The sequence below is a fragment of the Pan paniscus genome, chromosome X (assembly GCF_029289425.2).
Source record: "Pan paniscus chromosome X, NHGRI_mPanPan1-v2.0_pri, whole genome shotgun sequence".
NCBI classification, from domain to species: domain Eukaryota; kingdom Metazoa; phylum Chordata; class Mammalia; order Primates; family Hominidae; genus Pan; species Pan paniscus.
In genome coordinates, this window is record NC_073272.2 from 133,830,458 (window position 1) to 133,849,671 (window position 19,214).

Below are 19,214 nucleotides of genomic sequence, written 5' to 3' on the forward strand. Positions count from 1 at the left end.
GCGTGAGCCACTGCGCCCGGCCTCGTTTCTTTTCTGTTTTCTTTTTCTTTTTCTTTTTCTTTTTTTGAGACGGAATCTCGCTCTGTTGCCCAGAGTGCAGTGGTGCAATCTCGGCTCACTGCAACCTCTGCCTCCTGGGTTCAAGCGATTCTCCTGCCTCGGCCTCCTGAGTAGCTGGGATTACAAGCACCCGCCACTACGCTTGGTTAATTTTTGTATTTTTAGTAGAGATGGGATTTCACCATGTTGGCCAGGCTGGTCTGGAACTCCTGACCTCAGGTGATCCACTCACCTCGGCCTCCCAAAGTGCTGGGATTATAGGCATGAGCCACTGTGCTCGGCTAGCTGCGTGTTTCTTTAAGGATGATAAATGGGATCCTTGATACTGTTATATTATAAATGATGTGAGCTTGGTAATAGTAATACATTTTGTGATCACCAGGCTTTCTGTTATATTTTTATTCACATCTGTAGTACTTTAAAAAATGCCAATGTGTTAATAAGTAACCAAATTTAAAATACAAACTTTAAAAATTACTTAATAGTTTGTTTCTACTTAAATTTATATAAAACCAGGTTAGTCATGTTTATATATAGTTAGCCAAGTTGAACTTGGTCTGTAAAAAGTATGGGAAAACTCTGATACTGAGTTCTGACTTGTTTCAAACCTTTTCAAAGAGATGGTTTTGATACTTTTACTAGCAATATAAAATGGCTTAGATGTAATCTGCGATTTTTCTATCCCTTCATTTAGATTAGAGATCTTTAAAATTTTTGTTCGCTTTTGAGAATATGTTGCTTAGAATTATAATGGTTTGAGCACTGTTGTTTTAGGAAGCTGTTTCTTTTATGAAGATTTACCTAATTATTGGTATTCGCATGTTAAAATTGGTGGCCCTTTTTGATCTCTAGATCTTGGCTTTTATAATACAAAACAATATTGTTTCCACTTCTGGACTCGAGATTAGTCCAGATACTTTAAAGTGTTGGTTAAAAATACAGTTGTTAGCAAAATCTAGTCTTTAAGGTAAACATGCTGGATAAATAATAATTTTTTTTGAGGTGATAAAATATGACGGAAAAAACCTTAGTAGTGCTTTTCTTCTGTTTTCTCCTCACTGAATTCTAGAATTGAATTGGAAAATCCTTTGTGAAAGATTGAGTACGCTTTTCCACCTTTCATTATTTCAGATTTTAACAGTGCATTTATTTCATTCTCTTTAAGACTGTAGTGGCCCTATATGGTTTTTTTCTTAATCTATTTTTAATTTTTGTGAGTACAGAGTAGGTGTGTATTTATGGGGTACATGAGATATTTTGATACAGGCACACAATGTGAAATAAGCACATCATGGAGAATGGGGTATCCATCCCTATTTCAAACAATCCAAGTTAAGCTGAGGATTGAGACTATGTTATGCTGTATGTTAAGCTGAGGATTGAGACTCATGATCTGATGAATACAAGTATGAGCACACTGAGACAGGATATTTGAGATAATTAAGAAGGATGATTAATATATACTGATTATGTAGATAGCTCCCATTTTATTCCCTGGATTTCTGAAGCTGACAGTACCATCTAGTGGTAGGGAGAAGTCACTGCAAACTATATAAAGTAGAATAATTTTGGCCATGTTTTAGCACTGTGACACTTAATAGAGATCTAAATTCATACTTTTCAACACAACTTTTCTTTTAATGTAACTGGCAGCATTATTATAACTTCAGATTTGTGCTACAATTAATTTGAATTTGGGATTCGATGTGTACGTCTATAGAACAATGGGCGGGGGGACTTGTATCGTTTTTATATATGGTGTGTTTATACTCATTGTGGACCTTGAAAGAATAATTTTATAATTTAAAGTATTAAAGCTTTATATTTATTGATTTCTGGCTTTTATCACATTGATCTAGCTCAAATTTAGTTGATTTTGAGTGCTTTGTCAGAAACAGAACTTCCAATTATTCCATTGTTCTAATGGGAAACATATGTTCTCCTTTACGATCATGGTTTATGATGGGAGGTTATAGGATTGTATTTCAGGGACTGTCTTTTAAGAATTGTACTGCACTAAAAAAAAAAAAAAAGAATTGTACTGCACTAGTCTCCAGAACAAAGATGAATTAATATCTATGGTAATGTCTTGGTCATTTGCCATCTGTGGCTCAATACTTACTTTGCTAATACTTAATATGATAAATGCTATTAATATATAATTCATTCTGCCATGTTAGCTTTATATAAAATGAGCTGTTTTGAAATATTAAATTTGAGAATAATTGCATAATATAGCAATTCAATTTTCCCATCACAAATAAAATATTATTGAATATTAAATACCTAAAACCTATGTCATCAGTTTTGCTTCAGGAAAAAATGGACTGTGAATTTGAAAAGCAATTTTAAAAATCTATATGGAGTTTATAACTATCATTATGTCACTAGGTTATTAGAATGCCCATCCCAGGAACTGTATGTATTTACCTGTTAGTGGTGATGGGCTTAGATAAGTTGCCTATAAAATGATTCGAAACATATAAGAAAGCATTTCTGGGCTGGCGTGGTGGCTCACTCCTGTAATCCCAGCACTTTGGGAGGCCAAGGCTGGTGGATCACCTGAGGTCAGGAGTTGGAGACCAGCCTGGCCAACATGGTGAAACCCCGTCTCTACTAAAAATACAAAAATTAGCTGGGTATGGTGGCACACATCTGTAATCCCAGCTACTCAGGAGGCTGAAGCGGGAGAATTGCTTGAACCCAGGAGGCGGAGGTTGCAGTGAACTGAGATTACGCCATTTGCACTCCAGCCTGGGTGACAGAGCAAGACTTGGTCTCCAAAATAAAAAGAAAGCATTTCTGATAAAAAAAAAATCTCCCCTATCAATGGTGACAGTTAACTGAGGACAGAGTCCTTCCAGAATTATATACAAGCTGGTAAATATATTTCAGCTACTATTTGCCAGGCCTGTTAGGTAATTGGGGATATAGGGATAAATTAGATGGGTCTCTGCCCCAAAGAGCTTGAAGTCTAATATGAGAGATGTACATTAAATAAATAGTTGCACAATTAATAGGTTACAATTGTAATAAATGCCATGAATGAGAAATTAGAGTGCCATGAGCAAATGTTTGGGGGGACCTATGAGGAAATTTCATTTAAATTAAGTCTTAAAAGACTAAAGAGGATTGGAGGCACATTCTATGCAGAAGGAACAGGACCTTTGAAGACTTAGACAGGAAGGAACTTGATGCTTCCAAGGAATTGATAGAAAGCTATGTAAGTAAAAGATAGATAGAGGCAGGCATGGTGGTTCATGCCTGTAATCCCAGCATTTTGGGAGGCTCCAGTGAGGAGATGGCTTGAGGCCAGGAGTTTAAGACCAGCCTGGACAACATAGCAAGACCCTCTCTCTATAAAAAATTTAAAAATTAGCTGAGTATGGTGTGCACCTGTAGTCCCAGCTACTCGGGAGGCTGAGGCAGGAGGATTACTTGAGCCCAGAATTTCAAGGCTGCAGGGAGCTACAATCATGCCACTGCACTCCAGCCTAGGCAACAGAGTGAGACCCTGTCTCTTATTCAAACAAACAAAAATGATAGGTACAGTGGCATATGAGGTTGGGAGAAGAATACATGGGCCACAATGGTAGGGATTTTGAATATTATCCTAAGAACAGCAAGAGGTAATTGAGGGTTTTAAGCAAAGAGAATGGCTTGTTGCAGGAATCCTGGTTAGTAGTGATAGAAGGCTTGGACTAGAGTTGTAACTACGGAGATGAGCAGAAGTAGACAAATTTGAGAGGGTGTTTGAAGATAGAATTGATGGGACTTAGTAGGTGCATCCAATATAGGGATAAGGGGAAAGAGATATTGGAGATGACTCCAAGGTTTCTGGCGTATGCAAATGGGTGACGGAGGGTGCCACTTGCTTAGATAACAGGAGAGGTAAAGTAAGCTTATGGGGAAAGTTGATGAGTTAAGTTTGAAAGATCAAGTTTGAGGTACCTATGAGCTAGCTAAGTGGGGATATCAGAGAAGCAGATGGATTGATTATATGGTTCTTGTTCTCAGAATAGAGATCTTGGCTAGAGATAGAAATTTGCCAAGTGTGAGTATAGATAATTGCATCCTTGTGAGTGGAGGAAAAATCCCCTAAGGAGAGCGTTCAGAAGAGGAAAGGGCCTAGGACTGAGCCTTGAGGAACTTTAACAATTAAAGGCTTGGTATAGAAGGATGGGCCTGCAAAGGGAGAGAAAAAGAATGGCTAGAGAGGTAAGAGGAAAGTCAGATTAGTGTTACATCCTGGAAACCAAAGGAAGGAAGAGAGTAGTTCCTGAAGGAACCAAATGGTCAACTTCATGGGCTGTTGAAAAAGTATCCATTGGATTCAGTGACAACGGAGCCATGGATGACCTTAGAAAATAGATTGGGTAGAGTAATAGGGGCAAAAGCCGTATTGATATGCACCTCGATAAATGGGAAGTGAGAAATTGGAGATTTGTGACATGGCATGTTACATACATGTCAAAATCCATAGAATGTACCACACTAAGAGTACCCTAATGTAAACTGTGGACTTCGGGTGATAATGATATGCCTATATTTGTTCATCCATTGTAACAAATGTACCACTCTGGTGTAGGATGTTAATAGTAACACGGGTAAGCCTCCTAATACGTTTGCTTGTAAAGGGGCAGGGAATAGTTAGAAGGAAGTTAAAGGGTGGCTTTTTTCCCTTAATTAATAGACTTTATTTTTAGAACAGTTTTAGGTTTATAGCAAAATTGAGCACAAAGTACAGAGTTCCTGTGTATCTCCTGTTCCCCAACCCCTAACATACACACACACACACACACACAGCCTATCCACTATTAACATCCCACACCAGAGTGGTACGCTTATTACAATGGATGAAGCAATATTGGCACATCATTATCACCCAAAGTCCATAGTTTAAATTAGTGCACTCTTGGTGTGGTACATGCTATGGGTTTTGACATGTGTATAATGACACATACCTACCATTACAGTATCATACAGAATCATTTCACTGCCCTGAAAATCCCCTGTGCTCCACCTTTTCCCTCCCAAACCTCTGGCAACCACTGATACTGATACCACTGATACTTTTACTGTCTCCATAGCTTTGCCTTTTCCAGAATGTCATAGTTGGAATCATACAGTGTATAGCTTTTTTCAGATTGGCCTCTTTCACTTAATTGCCTTTTATTTTTATTTATTATTTTGAGACAGGGTCTCACTCTATCACGCAGGCTGAAATCCAGTGGCTCAATCACGGCTTACTGCAGCCTCAACCTCCCAGGCTCAAGTGATCCTCCCACCTCAGCCTCCTGAGTAGCTAGAACCACAGGCATGTGCCACCACACCCGGCTAATTTTTTTTACATTTTTTATTTGTAGAAACGGGGTCTTGCCACATTGCCCAGGCTGGTCTCGAACTCCTGGGTTCAAGTAGTCCTCCACCTCAGCCTCTCAAAGTACTGGGATTACAAGCGTTGAGCCACCCTCCCAGCCTTTGCTTTTTTTTTTTTTAGGAGGAGAATTAATTGATACATAGACCCTTAAGAGAAGGGATGCTATGGGCAGGAAGAGATTGAAGGTAAAGGAAAAAGGATTCAGCACCCAAGCAAAACAATTGGCCTGTGATAGAAGGGCATTTCCACTGTAATAAGAGGGAACGAAGAGGATAAGTGGCTCCTTTCTGGTCTGCCTTCTCTGTGAAGGAGAATGTAGCAAAAGGTGTGAGGGTTGGAAGCTGAAGGAAAGAGAACCGTTTGAAAGAATAGCTCTGAAGACTGGGAGAGGAAGTTTGCCTGGAGAAATGTAAGGTTTCCAGAATAGGTTGAGGGCCCTGTTGAGGTTAGTACCCATGAGTTTATGTAGTGGTTCCCAACAGTCAAGTGATGTGACTTTTCCACCAGTAATTCAGGATCCTGTATGTGCATAGAGAAAGTGGCTAGTTGGGTAAATAAAAATTGGGATCTTGCCAAGTGAGTTTAACGAAGTAAAGGGATATGGGAGTTTAGGATATTTGCAAGAGAGCAGTTTGAGCAAGATAGGGAGGGAAGTGACAGCAGGAGAACAAGAAACAAGAAGGTATCAGTGGACTGGAGGTCCTAATAGGGTTGAAGAACAATGAGAATGAAAGTACTTAGGAAAACAAGCATTTGTGGTCCCAGAGTGTGACATAGGGATGTCAGAAATAGAACCATTTAATGTGATTATAAGGTTTTTGAGTGTGGTAAATTGGAGAGAGTAATGCCCAACTTACCAGTACACCAACGCTCCTCCTAGTATTCTAAAGCCCTGTCTGTCCCTTTTCTGATTGTCTTCTCTTCTTAACCACTGTTTTCCTCATCTTACATCTTCCTAGTTTATGCTCCATCTTCCTCCTCCTAAGTTCTCACATCATTTAACAGTGTGAAGTAGAAAGGGTATCTGGACAGAAAGTCTGAAACTGCCACCCACTAGGTCTTAACTTGGTTAACTTATTCACAAGGCAAAGTGTCCTCATGTATCAAATGAGACTAATATATATATAATTTTTGTTTAGGGGGAGTGGGGGAGGACATAATTAAGTGACAGATATGTGACAAACATTAAAATACAGTGGTGACATCATGGCTGCATCTTACTCTTAAACCTTTCAGGAAAAAATGTGTATGGATATTGAGAGAGAATGAATGATAAAGCAAGTGTGGTAAAATATTATTTTTAGAATCTGGGTGAAGGGTATACAGGAATTTTTATGACAACTTTTTCTATAAGTCTGAAATTACTTAAAAAGATAAAGTGGTGATAAGTGTTAGAATTACAGTGACCACAAAATCCCATGCTTTCTGAGATGGTGTAAAGGAATCTTTTGTGCCTAACCTTGGAGGCTATAGTCTGTATTTTATTCAAGGACCTGGTGGATTCCCTAATGAACAGTTCTGAAACTTTATATTAGAAATTGCTTGTCAAATGATATAACTCAGTTTATGTTTCAGGAAATAGGGTCACCATAATTATATTAAAAGTATCTTAAAAATGTTATAATTTATGTAGATTTGAAGCCTTTACCTGCTTTAATATTCATTTATTGGTTGTTTTTGTTTGTTTGTTTGTTTGTTTGTTTTTTTGGTTGAGACAGAGTCTCATTCTGTTGCCCGGGCTGGAGTGCAGTGGCACGATCTCAGCTCACTGCAACCTCTGCCTCCCTGGTTCAAGTGATTTTCCTGCCTCAGCCTCCCGAGTAGCTGGGATTACAGGCAAGCGCCACCACGCCCAGCTAATTTTTGTGTTTTTAGTAGAGACAGCATTTCACCATGTTGGCCAAGATGGTCTCCATCTCCTGACCTCGTGATCCGCCCACCTTGGCCTCCCAAAGTGCTGGGATTACAGGCGTGAGCCACCGCACCTGGCCACAGTTTGCATTACTTTTATTAAATGGAAATATAGGGAGATTCTGATGTTGGTATTAAGCTCTTTAAAAACCTTTAAGTTGAGTAGCATTGAATAGACTTATGAAGTACTGGGAAGGCAGTATTATACACTGGTTAAGAGTATGGGCTTTGAAATAAGGTCTGTATTTGAATCTTAGCTCTGCCACATCCTAGGCACATGATCTGGGGCAAATTATTTGATCGCTCTCAGAGGAGAGCCTTAGATATTGCATCTGTAAAATTTGGGGGATTTTTTTAAAAACCTACCTCATAGGATTATTCTAAGGATTAAATGAAAAATAATGCGTGTACAACTCTAAACAATGGCTCAGTACAGGCATACCTTATTTTATTGCACTTCAGTTTATTGTGCTTCACAGATAACTGCATTTTTTACAAATTGAAGGTTTGTGGCAACCTTGCATTGAGCAAGTCTTTCAGCATCATTTTTTCCGACAGGATATGCTCACTTTGTTTCTGTCACATTTTGGTAATTCTCACAATATTTCAAACCTTTTCATTTTTTTATCCGTTATGGTGATCTGTGATCAATGATCTTTGATATTACTATTGCAGATTGTTTAGGGACATCATGAACCGTGCCCATGTAAGACAGTGAACTTAATTGATAAATGTGGTGTGTGTTCTGGCTGCTTCCCCAACCAGCCATTCTCCATCTCTCTCCCTCTTTTTGGGCTTCCCTATTCTCTAAGACATAACAGTATTGAAATTAGACCAATTAATAACCCTCTAATGGCCTCTTAAGTGTTTAAGTAAAAGGAAGAGTTGTACCTTTCTCACTTTAAATCCAAAGCTGAAATTATTAAGCTTAGTGAGGAAGGCATGTCGAAAGCTGAGACAGGCCAAAAGCTAGGCCTCTTGTACCAAACAGCCAAGTTGTGAATGCAAAAGAAAAGTTCTTGGAGGAAGTTAAAAGTGCTATTCCAGGGAACACACAAATGATAAGAAAGTGAAACAGCCCTATTGCTGATATGGGGAAAGTTTTAGTAGTCTGGATAGAAGATCAAACCAGCCACAACATTCCCTTAAGCCAAAGCCTAATCCAGAGCAAGCCTCTAATTCTTCAATTCTATGAAGGCTGAGAGAGGTGAGGAATCTACAGAAGAAAAGTTTGAAGCTAGCAGAGGTTGGTTCATTAGATTTAAGGAAAGAAGTCTCCATAACAATAAAGGTGCAAGGTGAAAGCAGCAAGTGCTGATGTAGAAACTATACTGAGTTATACAGAGGATCTAGCTAAGATCATTGATGAAGTTGCCTACACAAAACAACAGATTTTTAATATCAATGAAACAGCCTTGTATTGGAAGAAGATGCCATTTAGGACATTCATAGCTAGAGAGATGTCAATGCCTGGCCTCAAAGCTTCAAAAGACAGTCTGAGTCTTGTTAGGGGCTAGTGCAGCTGGTGACTTTAAAACCAATCCTCATTTACCATTTTAAAAATCCTAGGGCCCTTAAGAATTACAATAAATCTACTCTGTTTATGCTCTATAAATGAATGATAGCACATCTGTTTATAGCATGGTTTACTGAATATTTTAAGCCCACTCTTGACACCTACTGCTCAGAGAAAAAGATTCCTTTCAAAATATTACTGCTTATTGACAATGCATCTGGTCACCCAAGAGCTCTGATGGAGATCTAGAAGGAGATGAATGTTGTCTTCATGCATGCTAGTACAGCATTCATTCCGCAGTTCGTAGAGCCCATGGATCAAGGAGTACTTTGGACTTTCAAGTCTTATTATTTAAGAAATACATTTCATGAGGCTGTAGCTGCCATACATAGTGATTTCTGTGATGAATCTGGGCAAGGTAATTAAAAACCTTCTGGAACGGATTCATAATTCTGGATGCCATTGAGAACATCTGTGATTCAAGGGCAGAGGTCAACATATCGATGTTAACGGGAATTTGGAAGAAGTTTATTCCAACCCTCACGGATTACTTTGAGAGGTTCAAGACTTCGGTGGAGGAAGTCACTGCAGATGTGGTAGAAATAGCAAGAGAACTAGAATTAGAAGTGGAGCCTGAAGATGGGACTGGATTGCTGCAATCTCATGATCAAACTTTAACAGATGAGGAGTTGCTTCTTATGGATGAACAAAGAAAGTAGTTTCTTGAGATAGAGTGTACTTCTGGTGAAGATGCTGTGAACATTGTTGAAACGACAACAAAGGATTTAGAATATTCCGTAAACATGGTTGATAAAGCAGTGGCAGGGTTTGAGAGGATTCATTCTAATTTTGAAAGAAGTTTTCCTGTGGGTAAAATGCTATCAAACAGCATCTCATTCTATAGAGAAATCTTTCACAAAAGAAAGAGTCCATCAATGCGGCAAACTTCAGTGTTGTCTTAATTTAAGAAATTGTCATGCCACCCCATCCTTCAGCCATCCACCACCTTGATCAGTTAGCAGCCAACAGCATCAAGGCAAGACCCTTCACCAGTGAAAAGATTACAGCTTACTGGAAAGCCCAGATGATTGTTAGCATTTTTTAGCAATAAAGTATTTTTAATGAAGGTACATACCCTTTTTTTATACATAATGCTATTATACACTTAGTAGACTACAATATAGTGTAAACATAACTTTTAAATGCACTGGGAAATGAAAAGATTCATGTGATTTGCTTTATTGCGATAACTTGCTTTACTGTGGTAGTCCGGAACCAAACCCACGATATCTTGAAGATGTCTGTAAATACTGTGTTCTATATCATTATTATTCCTTTAAACTTCCACCTGCTTTTATCACCATTTTTTCATGTGCACTTCCTTAGATGACAATGGAATTTAAATTCTTTGTACTTTAACTTGGAAAATTTTAGTAGTGTATTCATATTGTGGTCTTCGCACCATGTAAAACTGACTCCATATTCTTTTTTTGTTTGTTTGTCTCGTTCTGTCGCCCAGACTGGAGTGCAGTGGTGCGATCTCGGCTCACTGCAGCCTCCACCTCCCGGGTTCAAGCGATCCTCCCACCTCAGCCAAGTAGCTGGGATTACAGGTGCCTGCCACCACGCCCAGATAATTTTTGTGTTTTTAGTAGAGACAGGGATTTGCCACGTTGGCCAGGCTGGTCTCGAACTCCTGACCTCAGGTGATCTACCCACCTCAGCCTCTGAAAGTACTGGGATTACAGGCGTGAGCCACCGCGCCCGGCCGACTCCATATTCTTTCTGATTCACCCATGTGCAGAGTACTGTGTTAGGCATTGTGTATGCTCATCTGTGATTTAGCACACTGTACAAGCTTTCATTATAGGAAATTTCAAACTTAGGCAAAAGTAGAAATAACAGCATAATGTTTCATCTTTACTCCCCACTCACTTTCTTCATTTGGATTATTTCGAAGTAATCCCAGACATCAGATTTCATTTTAGCACACTTTGGTAATAATATATTTTGGGTGTATGTTACAAATTTGTATATTCATGTGTATGTATATATGCATGTTTGTATGTGCATGTGTATGTATATATATATATATCAAGTATATCAAGTAAATGATTTATATATATAAATGATTTATATATATATATAAATCATTTACTTGATACCTTTCCTGAAAAAGCAGGAAGCTGAGTTCACAAATGACTCCGCACATACAGAGTAAATGCACATCACATTTACACTGGAAAAGGCAGGGCGAATATCCTCCAGTTTTCCTTTTGCAGCAACCATGAAGATTCAAAGCAGAGGTGGTGATGCTTGCCTCAATCTTAATGCCTGTCCTCTTTCTTTCTTTCTTTTTTTTTTTTAACTCTGACAAACATTTATTGAGTACCTACAAGGTGTGAGCACCTTGGAGAATTAAAGTCCCCATGTGGACAAAGAGCTTACAGTCTACACAAGATATGCCAAGAGTATTAACTAACAATTAAATAGAATTTTATAGTTTACAAAGCATTTTTCACAAGTAATTTCTTAAAGCAGCCTTGTAAGAAAGGTATTAACATTAGTCCCATTTGACACATGAAGACACTTGTGAATGGTAAGTAACTTAACCAAGTTAAGACCTAGTAAGTGGCAATTTCAGATGTTCTGTCCAGATATCCTTTCTACTTCACACTGTTAACTGATGTGAGAACTTAGGAGGAGGAAGGTGGAGCATAAACCAGGAAGTTGTAAGATGAGGAAAACATTGGTTACTAAGAGAAGAGAATCAGGAAAGGGACAGACAGGGCTTTACAATACTAGGAAGAGAGTTGGTGTCCTGGTACGTTGGGCATTCCCCTCCCCATAGAGGCCATACCAGCGGAGAACAGAAGGGTAATAGAAAGGGGCCTGGCCATTCTAACATGACACAGACATCTGCAAGCTGTGCTGATAAGAGGCTGGGAATGTTTGGTGGCTCGGGAAGGAGGACAACCCTATTTTGTCGCCTGCCTTATCAGCCTGGATTTTTAGAAATTGCAGCTGTGAATATAAGTGTAAAGTTTTACTTTTTATCGTATTTATTTTGAATAGATACATGAACATTGTACAAAAATCAGGCTTTCCTGTCACCCGTGCCCTTGTATCTGTTTCTGAATTCTTTTGCTAAAAGCAAACACTACTATCTGTGAGTTTCTTGTGTATCCTTCCAGACCAATTATGTGCATACATAAGCATAACTGTTCTTTTTCTAACATCCAGGAGCATATGGAAATGTGTATTTCCATGACAATGAATATTACTATTTTAAGAGCATACTTGTAGTTATTCACTGACATATATATTTGTCCCAGCTCTGCCATTCTCTAGCTTTGTGACCTTGGGCAAAATTACTTAACCTTTCTAAACTTCCTTATCTGTAAAACAGGGTGGTGGTGGGTGGAGGGGGTGTTGGGAAGATGACCGTTACAACTTTGTGGAATGATTGTGAGGCTCAAATGAGATAATGCATATAAACCACATAGCATATCTGATATAGTGAAAACTTAAAAGCTCAAATGTTAGCTCTTACTATTCTATTTCCAACTTATACACACATATTTACAAATGAAAGCTGTTAAGATACTGTACAAGTGAGCAAAGATAAATGGAGAAAGTGTTCATCACATTTGTAACAGCAAAAACACTGAAAACTTACAAGTCATAACCATAGGGGGCTGGTTAAATACGATGGATTACTATTAGCTCTTATATGGAAGGAGGTAAATTCCTATATACTGACATGGAAAGTTGTCAAGCTATATTAAGTGGAAAAAGCAAGATGCAGAATAGTGTGCTTAGAATGCCATTTGTGTGTATATCATTTTAAAAAACGTGCATATGCAGAGAAAATAATAGCATTTATTGAAAGCATCTTATGTGCCAGGCACTGTTTTAAGTATTTTACATGCACTAATTCATGTAATTCATTTAAGAACCCCCTGACGTAGGTTTCAGGTCCAAAGATACACAGTATGTGGAAGATCCAAGATTCAAACTGAGGCTCTTATACACTGAGGTTGAGAAAAGAAGCAGTTAACAGTGCTTTTCTGGGTGGGAGGTCAGGAGGTCAGGGAGGGAGGCAGGTTAGGGAGACTGAGGAGCCAACCAGGAGCACAGAGCAGGTGGAAGTAGAAGGTGAAAGGAAGATTTTCACTTTTTTTAAATTTTTATTTTGAGACTCGCTCTGTCTCCCAGGCTGGAGTGCTGTGGCGTGATCTCGGCTCACTGTAACCTCCACCTCCCGGGTTCAAGTGATTCTCCTGCCTCACCCTCCCGAGTAGCTGGGATTGCAGGCATGTACCACCACACCCGGCTAATTTTTGTATTTTTAGTAGAGACGGGGTTTCACCATGTTGGTCAGGCTGGTCTTGAACTCCTGACCTCAAACAATCCACCCGCCTTGGCCTCCCAAAGTGCTGGGATTACAGGCGTGAGCCACTGTGTCCAGGCCTAAGGATTTATCTATTAATAAAATTGGTTATATCTGCTTTTTCATCATTACAAATAATACTGCAACAATTTCCCTTGTACATAATATACTTATGTACTTATACGAGTGACTCTGTAAGATAAAAGTCTTAGAAATGGGGTTGCCAAGTCAAAGGGTCTATGCATTTAACACAGGGAATGAGTACTGTCACGTGGCTTCTGAAACTGTTTACCCAGTTTACGTTCCCACCAACAGTGTCTAATTCCCATACCTGTGCTAGGTATTATGTCTTTAATTTTTGTCTGATTATTTCATTTAATTTTAATTTCCATTATCACTGGTGAGGTCGGGCCTCTGTTCATGTTTTTTTGTCATTTATACTTCTTTTGTGAATTGCCTTTTCCTTTGCTTTGTGCATTTTTCTCTTGGGGTTTGTCTTTTTAAAATTGATATACAGGTGTTCTCTATAATGTAGATATTCTGCCACTATATGCAAATGATCTTCCAATTTATTTATTTATTTATTTTGAAACAGAGTTTCACTCTTGTCACCAGGTTGGAGTGCAGAGGTGCGATCCTGGCTCACTGCAACCTCCACCTCCCAAGTTCAAGCGATTTTCCTGCCTCAGCCTCCCTAGTAACTGGGATTACAGGCGCCCTGCCACCATGCCCGGCTAATTTTTGTATTTTTGGTAGAGACGGGGTTTTGCCATGTTGGCCAGCCTGGCCTCGAACTCCTGACTTCAGGTGATCTGCCCGCCTCGGCCTCCCAAAGTGCTGGGATTACAGGCCTGAGCTACCGCACCGGGCCCAATTTATTTCTTTTAACTTAGTTTATGGTGCCTTTAGCTGTACAAAAGTTACTAATTTTTAGTCAAATCTCCCAGTCTTTTCCTTTAGGGCTTCTTATATGTCCTGATCCAAGATTATTTTTTAAAATTCTCCGCTATTTTCTCCTATTATATTCATAGTTTACTTTACAATTAGATTTTTAATACATCTCCTAACTTTTTCATGTAGTATGAGGTATCCATTTTTAAAAAATGGATATCCAGTTGTGCCATTATGTCTTTTCCACTCATCTGAAATGCCACCATTATCATATTTTCAATTTTCATGTGCACGTGGGTCTGTTTTCAAACTTGGAGATTCTCTTCCACTGATATATGTCTATTCTTGTGCCAGTGGTTTAACTGCTATTGCTTTATAGTATATTTTGATATCTTCTTTTCAAAAGGATACTCTTGTGTATTCTTTTTTTCATCTTGTGTATTCTCGTCCATTTTCCAGAAAACCACAGAATCAACTTTAAGTTTCATTTCATTAAGTCAGATTAGTGAGAGCTGATTTTCTGTGTATCATGTTCATTCAGAAACATAGTCTATCTCTCCATTTAGGGGCACTTGTTTTATATTTTCTTTCTAACACATATTTTGTTGGGTTTATTGTACCTTTTTTTTTTTTAACTTCAGATTCAGGGGGGTGCACGTGCAGGTTTGTTACCTGAGTATACGATATGATACTGAGGTTGGAGTATGAATGATGCCATTACCCAGGTACTGGGCATAATACCCAATAGTTAGTTTTTCAACCCTTGCCCTTCTCCCTCTCTCCTCCCTCTAGTAGTCCCCAGTTTCTATTACTGCCATCTCCATGTTCATGAGAACCCAGTGTTTAGCTCCCACTTATAAGTGAGAGCATGTTGTATTTGGTTTTCTGTTCCTGCCATATCCTTATTGCCACAAAGGACATGATTTCATTCTTTTTTATGGCTACAGGATATTCCATGTAGCAGGGTATTCCACACCAAACCACATTTTCTTTATCCAGTCCACCGTTGACGCACACCTAGGTTGATTCCTTGTCTTTGCTATAATGAATAGTGCTGCAGTGAACATAACAGTGCATGTGTCTTTTTGGTGGAACGATTTGTTTCCTTTTGAATATATACCCAGTAATGGTATTGCTGGGTCAAATAGTAGTTCCGTTTTATGTTGTTTGAGAAATTTCCAAACTGCTTTCCACAGTGGCTGAGCTAATTTACATTCCCACCAACAGTGTATAAACATTCCCTTTTCTCCACAGCCTCACTAGCATCTATTGTTTTTTGACTCTTTAATAATAGCCATTCTGACTGATGTGAGATGGTATCTCATTGTGGTTTTTATTTTAGCTTTTAATAAGTATTTAAAGTCTGCTGTTTTGATAGGTGAAAATGATATATCACTTAATTTGCACTTTGATGCTGGAGAAGTTAAATATTTTTAAACTATACTTATTAACTACTTATATTCTGAGAATTATCTGATTATATCCTTGATCTATTTTTCCATTTGGGTCTTAATCTTGCATGAGCTTATCATATCATAATGATACTAATTCTTTGTCAGAGGTACAGCAGAAGCAGATATTTTTCCAGTTTATTTTATTTTGTTTTATTTTATTTTATTTTATTTTTGAGACAGAGTCTTGCTCTGTCACCCAGGCTGGAGTACAGTGGCATGATCTCGGCTCACTGCAACCTCTGCCTCCCGAGTTCAAGTGATTCTCCTGCCTCAGCCTCCCTAGTAGCTGGGTTAACAGGCACGCGACACCATACCCAGCTAATTTTTTTTGAAGTTTTAGTAGAGACAGGTTTTCATCTTGTTGGCCAGGCTGGTCTTGAACTTGTGACCTCAAGTGATCCAACTGCCTCAGCCACTGCGCCCGGCCTTTTTCCAGTTTATTGTTTGCCTTTTAACTTACCACGTTTTTTTTTTTTTTTTTTTTTTTTTTTTTTTTTTTTTTTGAGATGGAGTCTTGCTCTGTCGCCCAGGCTGGAGTGCAGTGGCGCGATCTGGGCTTACTGCAAGCTCCGCCTCCTGGGTTCACACCATTCTCCTGCCTCAGCCTCCCGAGTAGCTGGGATTACAGGCATGCGCCACCACGCCCAGCTAGTTTTGTATTTTTAGTAGAGATGGGGTTTTTCCATGTTAGTCAGGTTGGTCTCGAATTCCCGACCTCAGGTGATCTGCCCATGTTGGCCTCCCAAAGTACTGGGATTACAGGTGTGAGCCACCACACCCAGCTCAAATTTACCACTTTTTAATTTATACTTTTCAGTTTGAAAGTCTAATATAGTTAAATATATGAATCTTTCGTGACTTTTACTATTGATGTTAAAGTTGTTAAAAATTTTTGTGGAATGATTTCATATTTAGAACAAATATGCCATGTGGGAAACTAATCATGTTGGCTTGATAATGGAATCAGTTCTTAAGTAATTTTTATAGATGTTTAATAAATAACATTATTAAATGTTATAGATGTTTAATAATGTTATTTATTAAACATCTTATTTGTTTATTGTTATTTATTAAACAACTATTAAATGTTATTTAATAGTGTTATGTATGGTGTTAGTGATGCTTATTTTCATAATAGATAACTGAATATATTATGTGTATACATACGTATAAAACAATGTTTTATATATACATACACATAGATGTCTTAGAATGATTGAAACAGTTATGATTTTTCATTTTGAGAATTTTTAATATTTGGCAAGTGCAAGTAATTCTTTTTTGAGATGGAATCTTGCTCTGTCACCCAGGCTGGAGTGCAGTGGCACAATCTCGGCTCTCTGCAACCTCCGCCTCCCGGGTTCAAGCAATTCTTCTGCCTCAGCCTCCCGATTAGCTGGGACTACAGGTGTGCGCCACAACACCCGGCTAATTTTTTGTATTTTTAGTAGAGATGGGGTTTCACCATATTGGCCAGACTGGTCTCGAACTCCTGACCTCATGATCTGTTCACCTCGGCCTCCCAAAGTGCTGGGATCACAGGCGTGAGCCACCACGCCCAGCCAAGTGCAAGTAATTCTAACAGCTTTTAGTGAAATTCCATGTCTTAAAAATTGTCAGTTTGAATATTTAAATTAAGTAGTATATTCTGACATGAAGTTTGCTATCGTGTTAAGGAGAGACAACATCTTTAATTGACTTCTCTGTCTTCACAGGAAGTTATTCACGTGAATTTATTTTGTTGCCTATAAAACACTATGCAATAACTTTTACCTTTTCCCTTTAACTCCCTCAAGTCCCACCAGAGCTATGTGAAGTTGCACTCATGTAAATTGTTATTAACTGTTTTGCAAACAACCTAATACTTGTAGTTCCCTTAATTTATATATATATTCAAGTATACCAACTGAATTGCCCTTTTCTTGTAATAAATGTGCTTTCATTTCTAATAAACAACCTTCAAAGTAGTAGGAAAGATATTAACATCTGAGCATAGGACTTGATATGCTTTCTCATTGAGAAATTAGTCTCTAGAATTATAATCAATAACATGGTAAAGGAAAAAATGGCAAAAATATTAGAGCTGTGCCTAAAACTTTCCATAGTTTGAGCCTATGGCAAGTGAACATTTGGTTTTTATTACCCTTTTAAACACTAAATATTAATACATTATCTTATACAGAGGCCTTCAATAAATAAAATATTTATAGTAAACTACTGATGAAACACCTTTCATTATGGTAGAAATTCTTTTCAGATTACTGAGAAATGCAGTTCTCAAATTTCTGCGTAAGTTTTGCTTAATTCATTAAAGCATATGCAACTAACTTGCAACATACTTTTTTTACTGCTTGTATTAGAAATTCTTTTTGTACTTAATATTTGTTTAATTACTTGATCCATTAGTTCAATTGTAAATGACTTCCTTGTTGAATTTGTTCATTCAGTTTTCATGATCGTTTGAAGAGTAATCTAGACCAGTGTTATCCAATAAAACTTTCCTGTGACAGTGGCAACAGTCCTGTATATGTGCTGTCTAATACAGTTGCAACTAGCCACATGTAGCCAATAAGCTCTTGCAGTGCGGTCAGTGTGACTAAGAAACTGAAGTTTTAATTTTATTTAATTATAACTGACTTAAATTTTTTAAAGCCACATGTTGCTAGTGGCTACTACATTGAATAGCACAGATATATCTACTTTATTTTCATTTAGTTTTCCAAGTTACAGTAAGTGTATTTTCTAGGTAAGTGTTCTAATTTTACAAACTCTTTGAAACCTATGGTAAAAAAAAATAATAATGCAAAAGCAAACTCTAAAAATTAATTTACTAAACTATTTGTATTTGATTTTTATTGCATTTATCTGAAACATTGGGTGGCTTTATTGAACATACCACAGACCATTTCTCCTCATTTCTGGAGACAGTTTCATTCTAAGGAGAAACATATGTCCTAAAGACCCATGAACTAATACTTATTTTGAGATTGGTCCATAAAAAGTTTTTGTTCATTTTTAAGCAGCTGATTTAGAAGAAAGTTTTAATGAACATGAACTGGAGCCCTCATCACCTAAAAGTAAAAAGAAAAGTCGCAAAGGAAGGCCAAGAAAAACTAATTTTAAAGGGCTGTCAGAAGATACCAGGTCCACATCCTCCCATGGAACAGATGAAATGGAAAGTAGTTCCTATGTAAGTAAAAAAAACTGTTGGATTCTTACTTTTGTTGCACCATGAATATTTCATTTAAACTATCTATAGGTAAAGTTCATCATTTGAAATGTTAAGTAAGCTTGAAATACCGATAGCATATTTTCATGATTTTTTTTAAGTTCGTTTTTTCTTTTACATTTGCAGAGAGATAGGTCTCCACACAGAAGCAGCCCTAGTGACACCAGGCCTAAATGTGGATTTTGCCATGTAGGGGAGGAAGAAAATGAAGCACGAGGAAAACTGCATATATTTAATGCCAAGAAGGCAGCTGCCCATTATAAGTGCATGGTAAGCATGGTTCTTTTAAGCCCAATTTTGTTTTTTTGTTGTTTGTTTTTCTTTGTTTCCCCTGTGATCTAAAGCCCAAATGATTTTTTTTTTTAAATCATTTAGCTAGT

General features: G+C 38.0%; 1 protein-coding gene across 5 annotated transcripts in view; it reads left to right on the forward strand.

Moving 5' to 3' along the window:
- The window catches only part of PHF6 (PHD finger protein 6), a 56,315-nt gene that overhangs the window by 22,423 nt on the left and 14,678 nt on the right, over positions 1-19,214 (forward strand). For 3 of the 5 annotated variants that reach the window (XM_008967178.6, XM_008967177.5, XM_034949516.3), the window contains exons 6-7: positions 18,626-18,795; positions 18,961-19,104. In XM_008967178.6, coding sequence (XP_008965426.1) covers positions 18,626-18,795; positions 18,961-19,104 — 314 coding nt within the window. The remainder of the gene's footprint in view (positions 1-18,625; positions 18,796-18,960; positions 19,105-19,214) is intronic. The other 2 variants (XM_055106223.2, XM_003814506.5) reach the window with 1 other exon arrangement.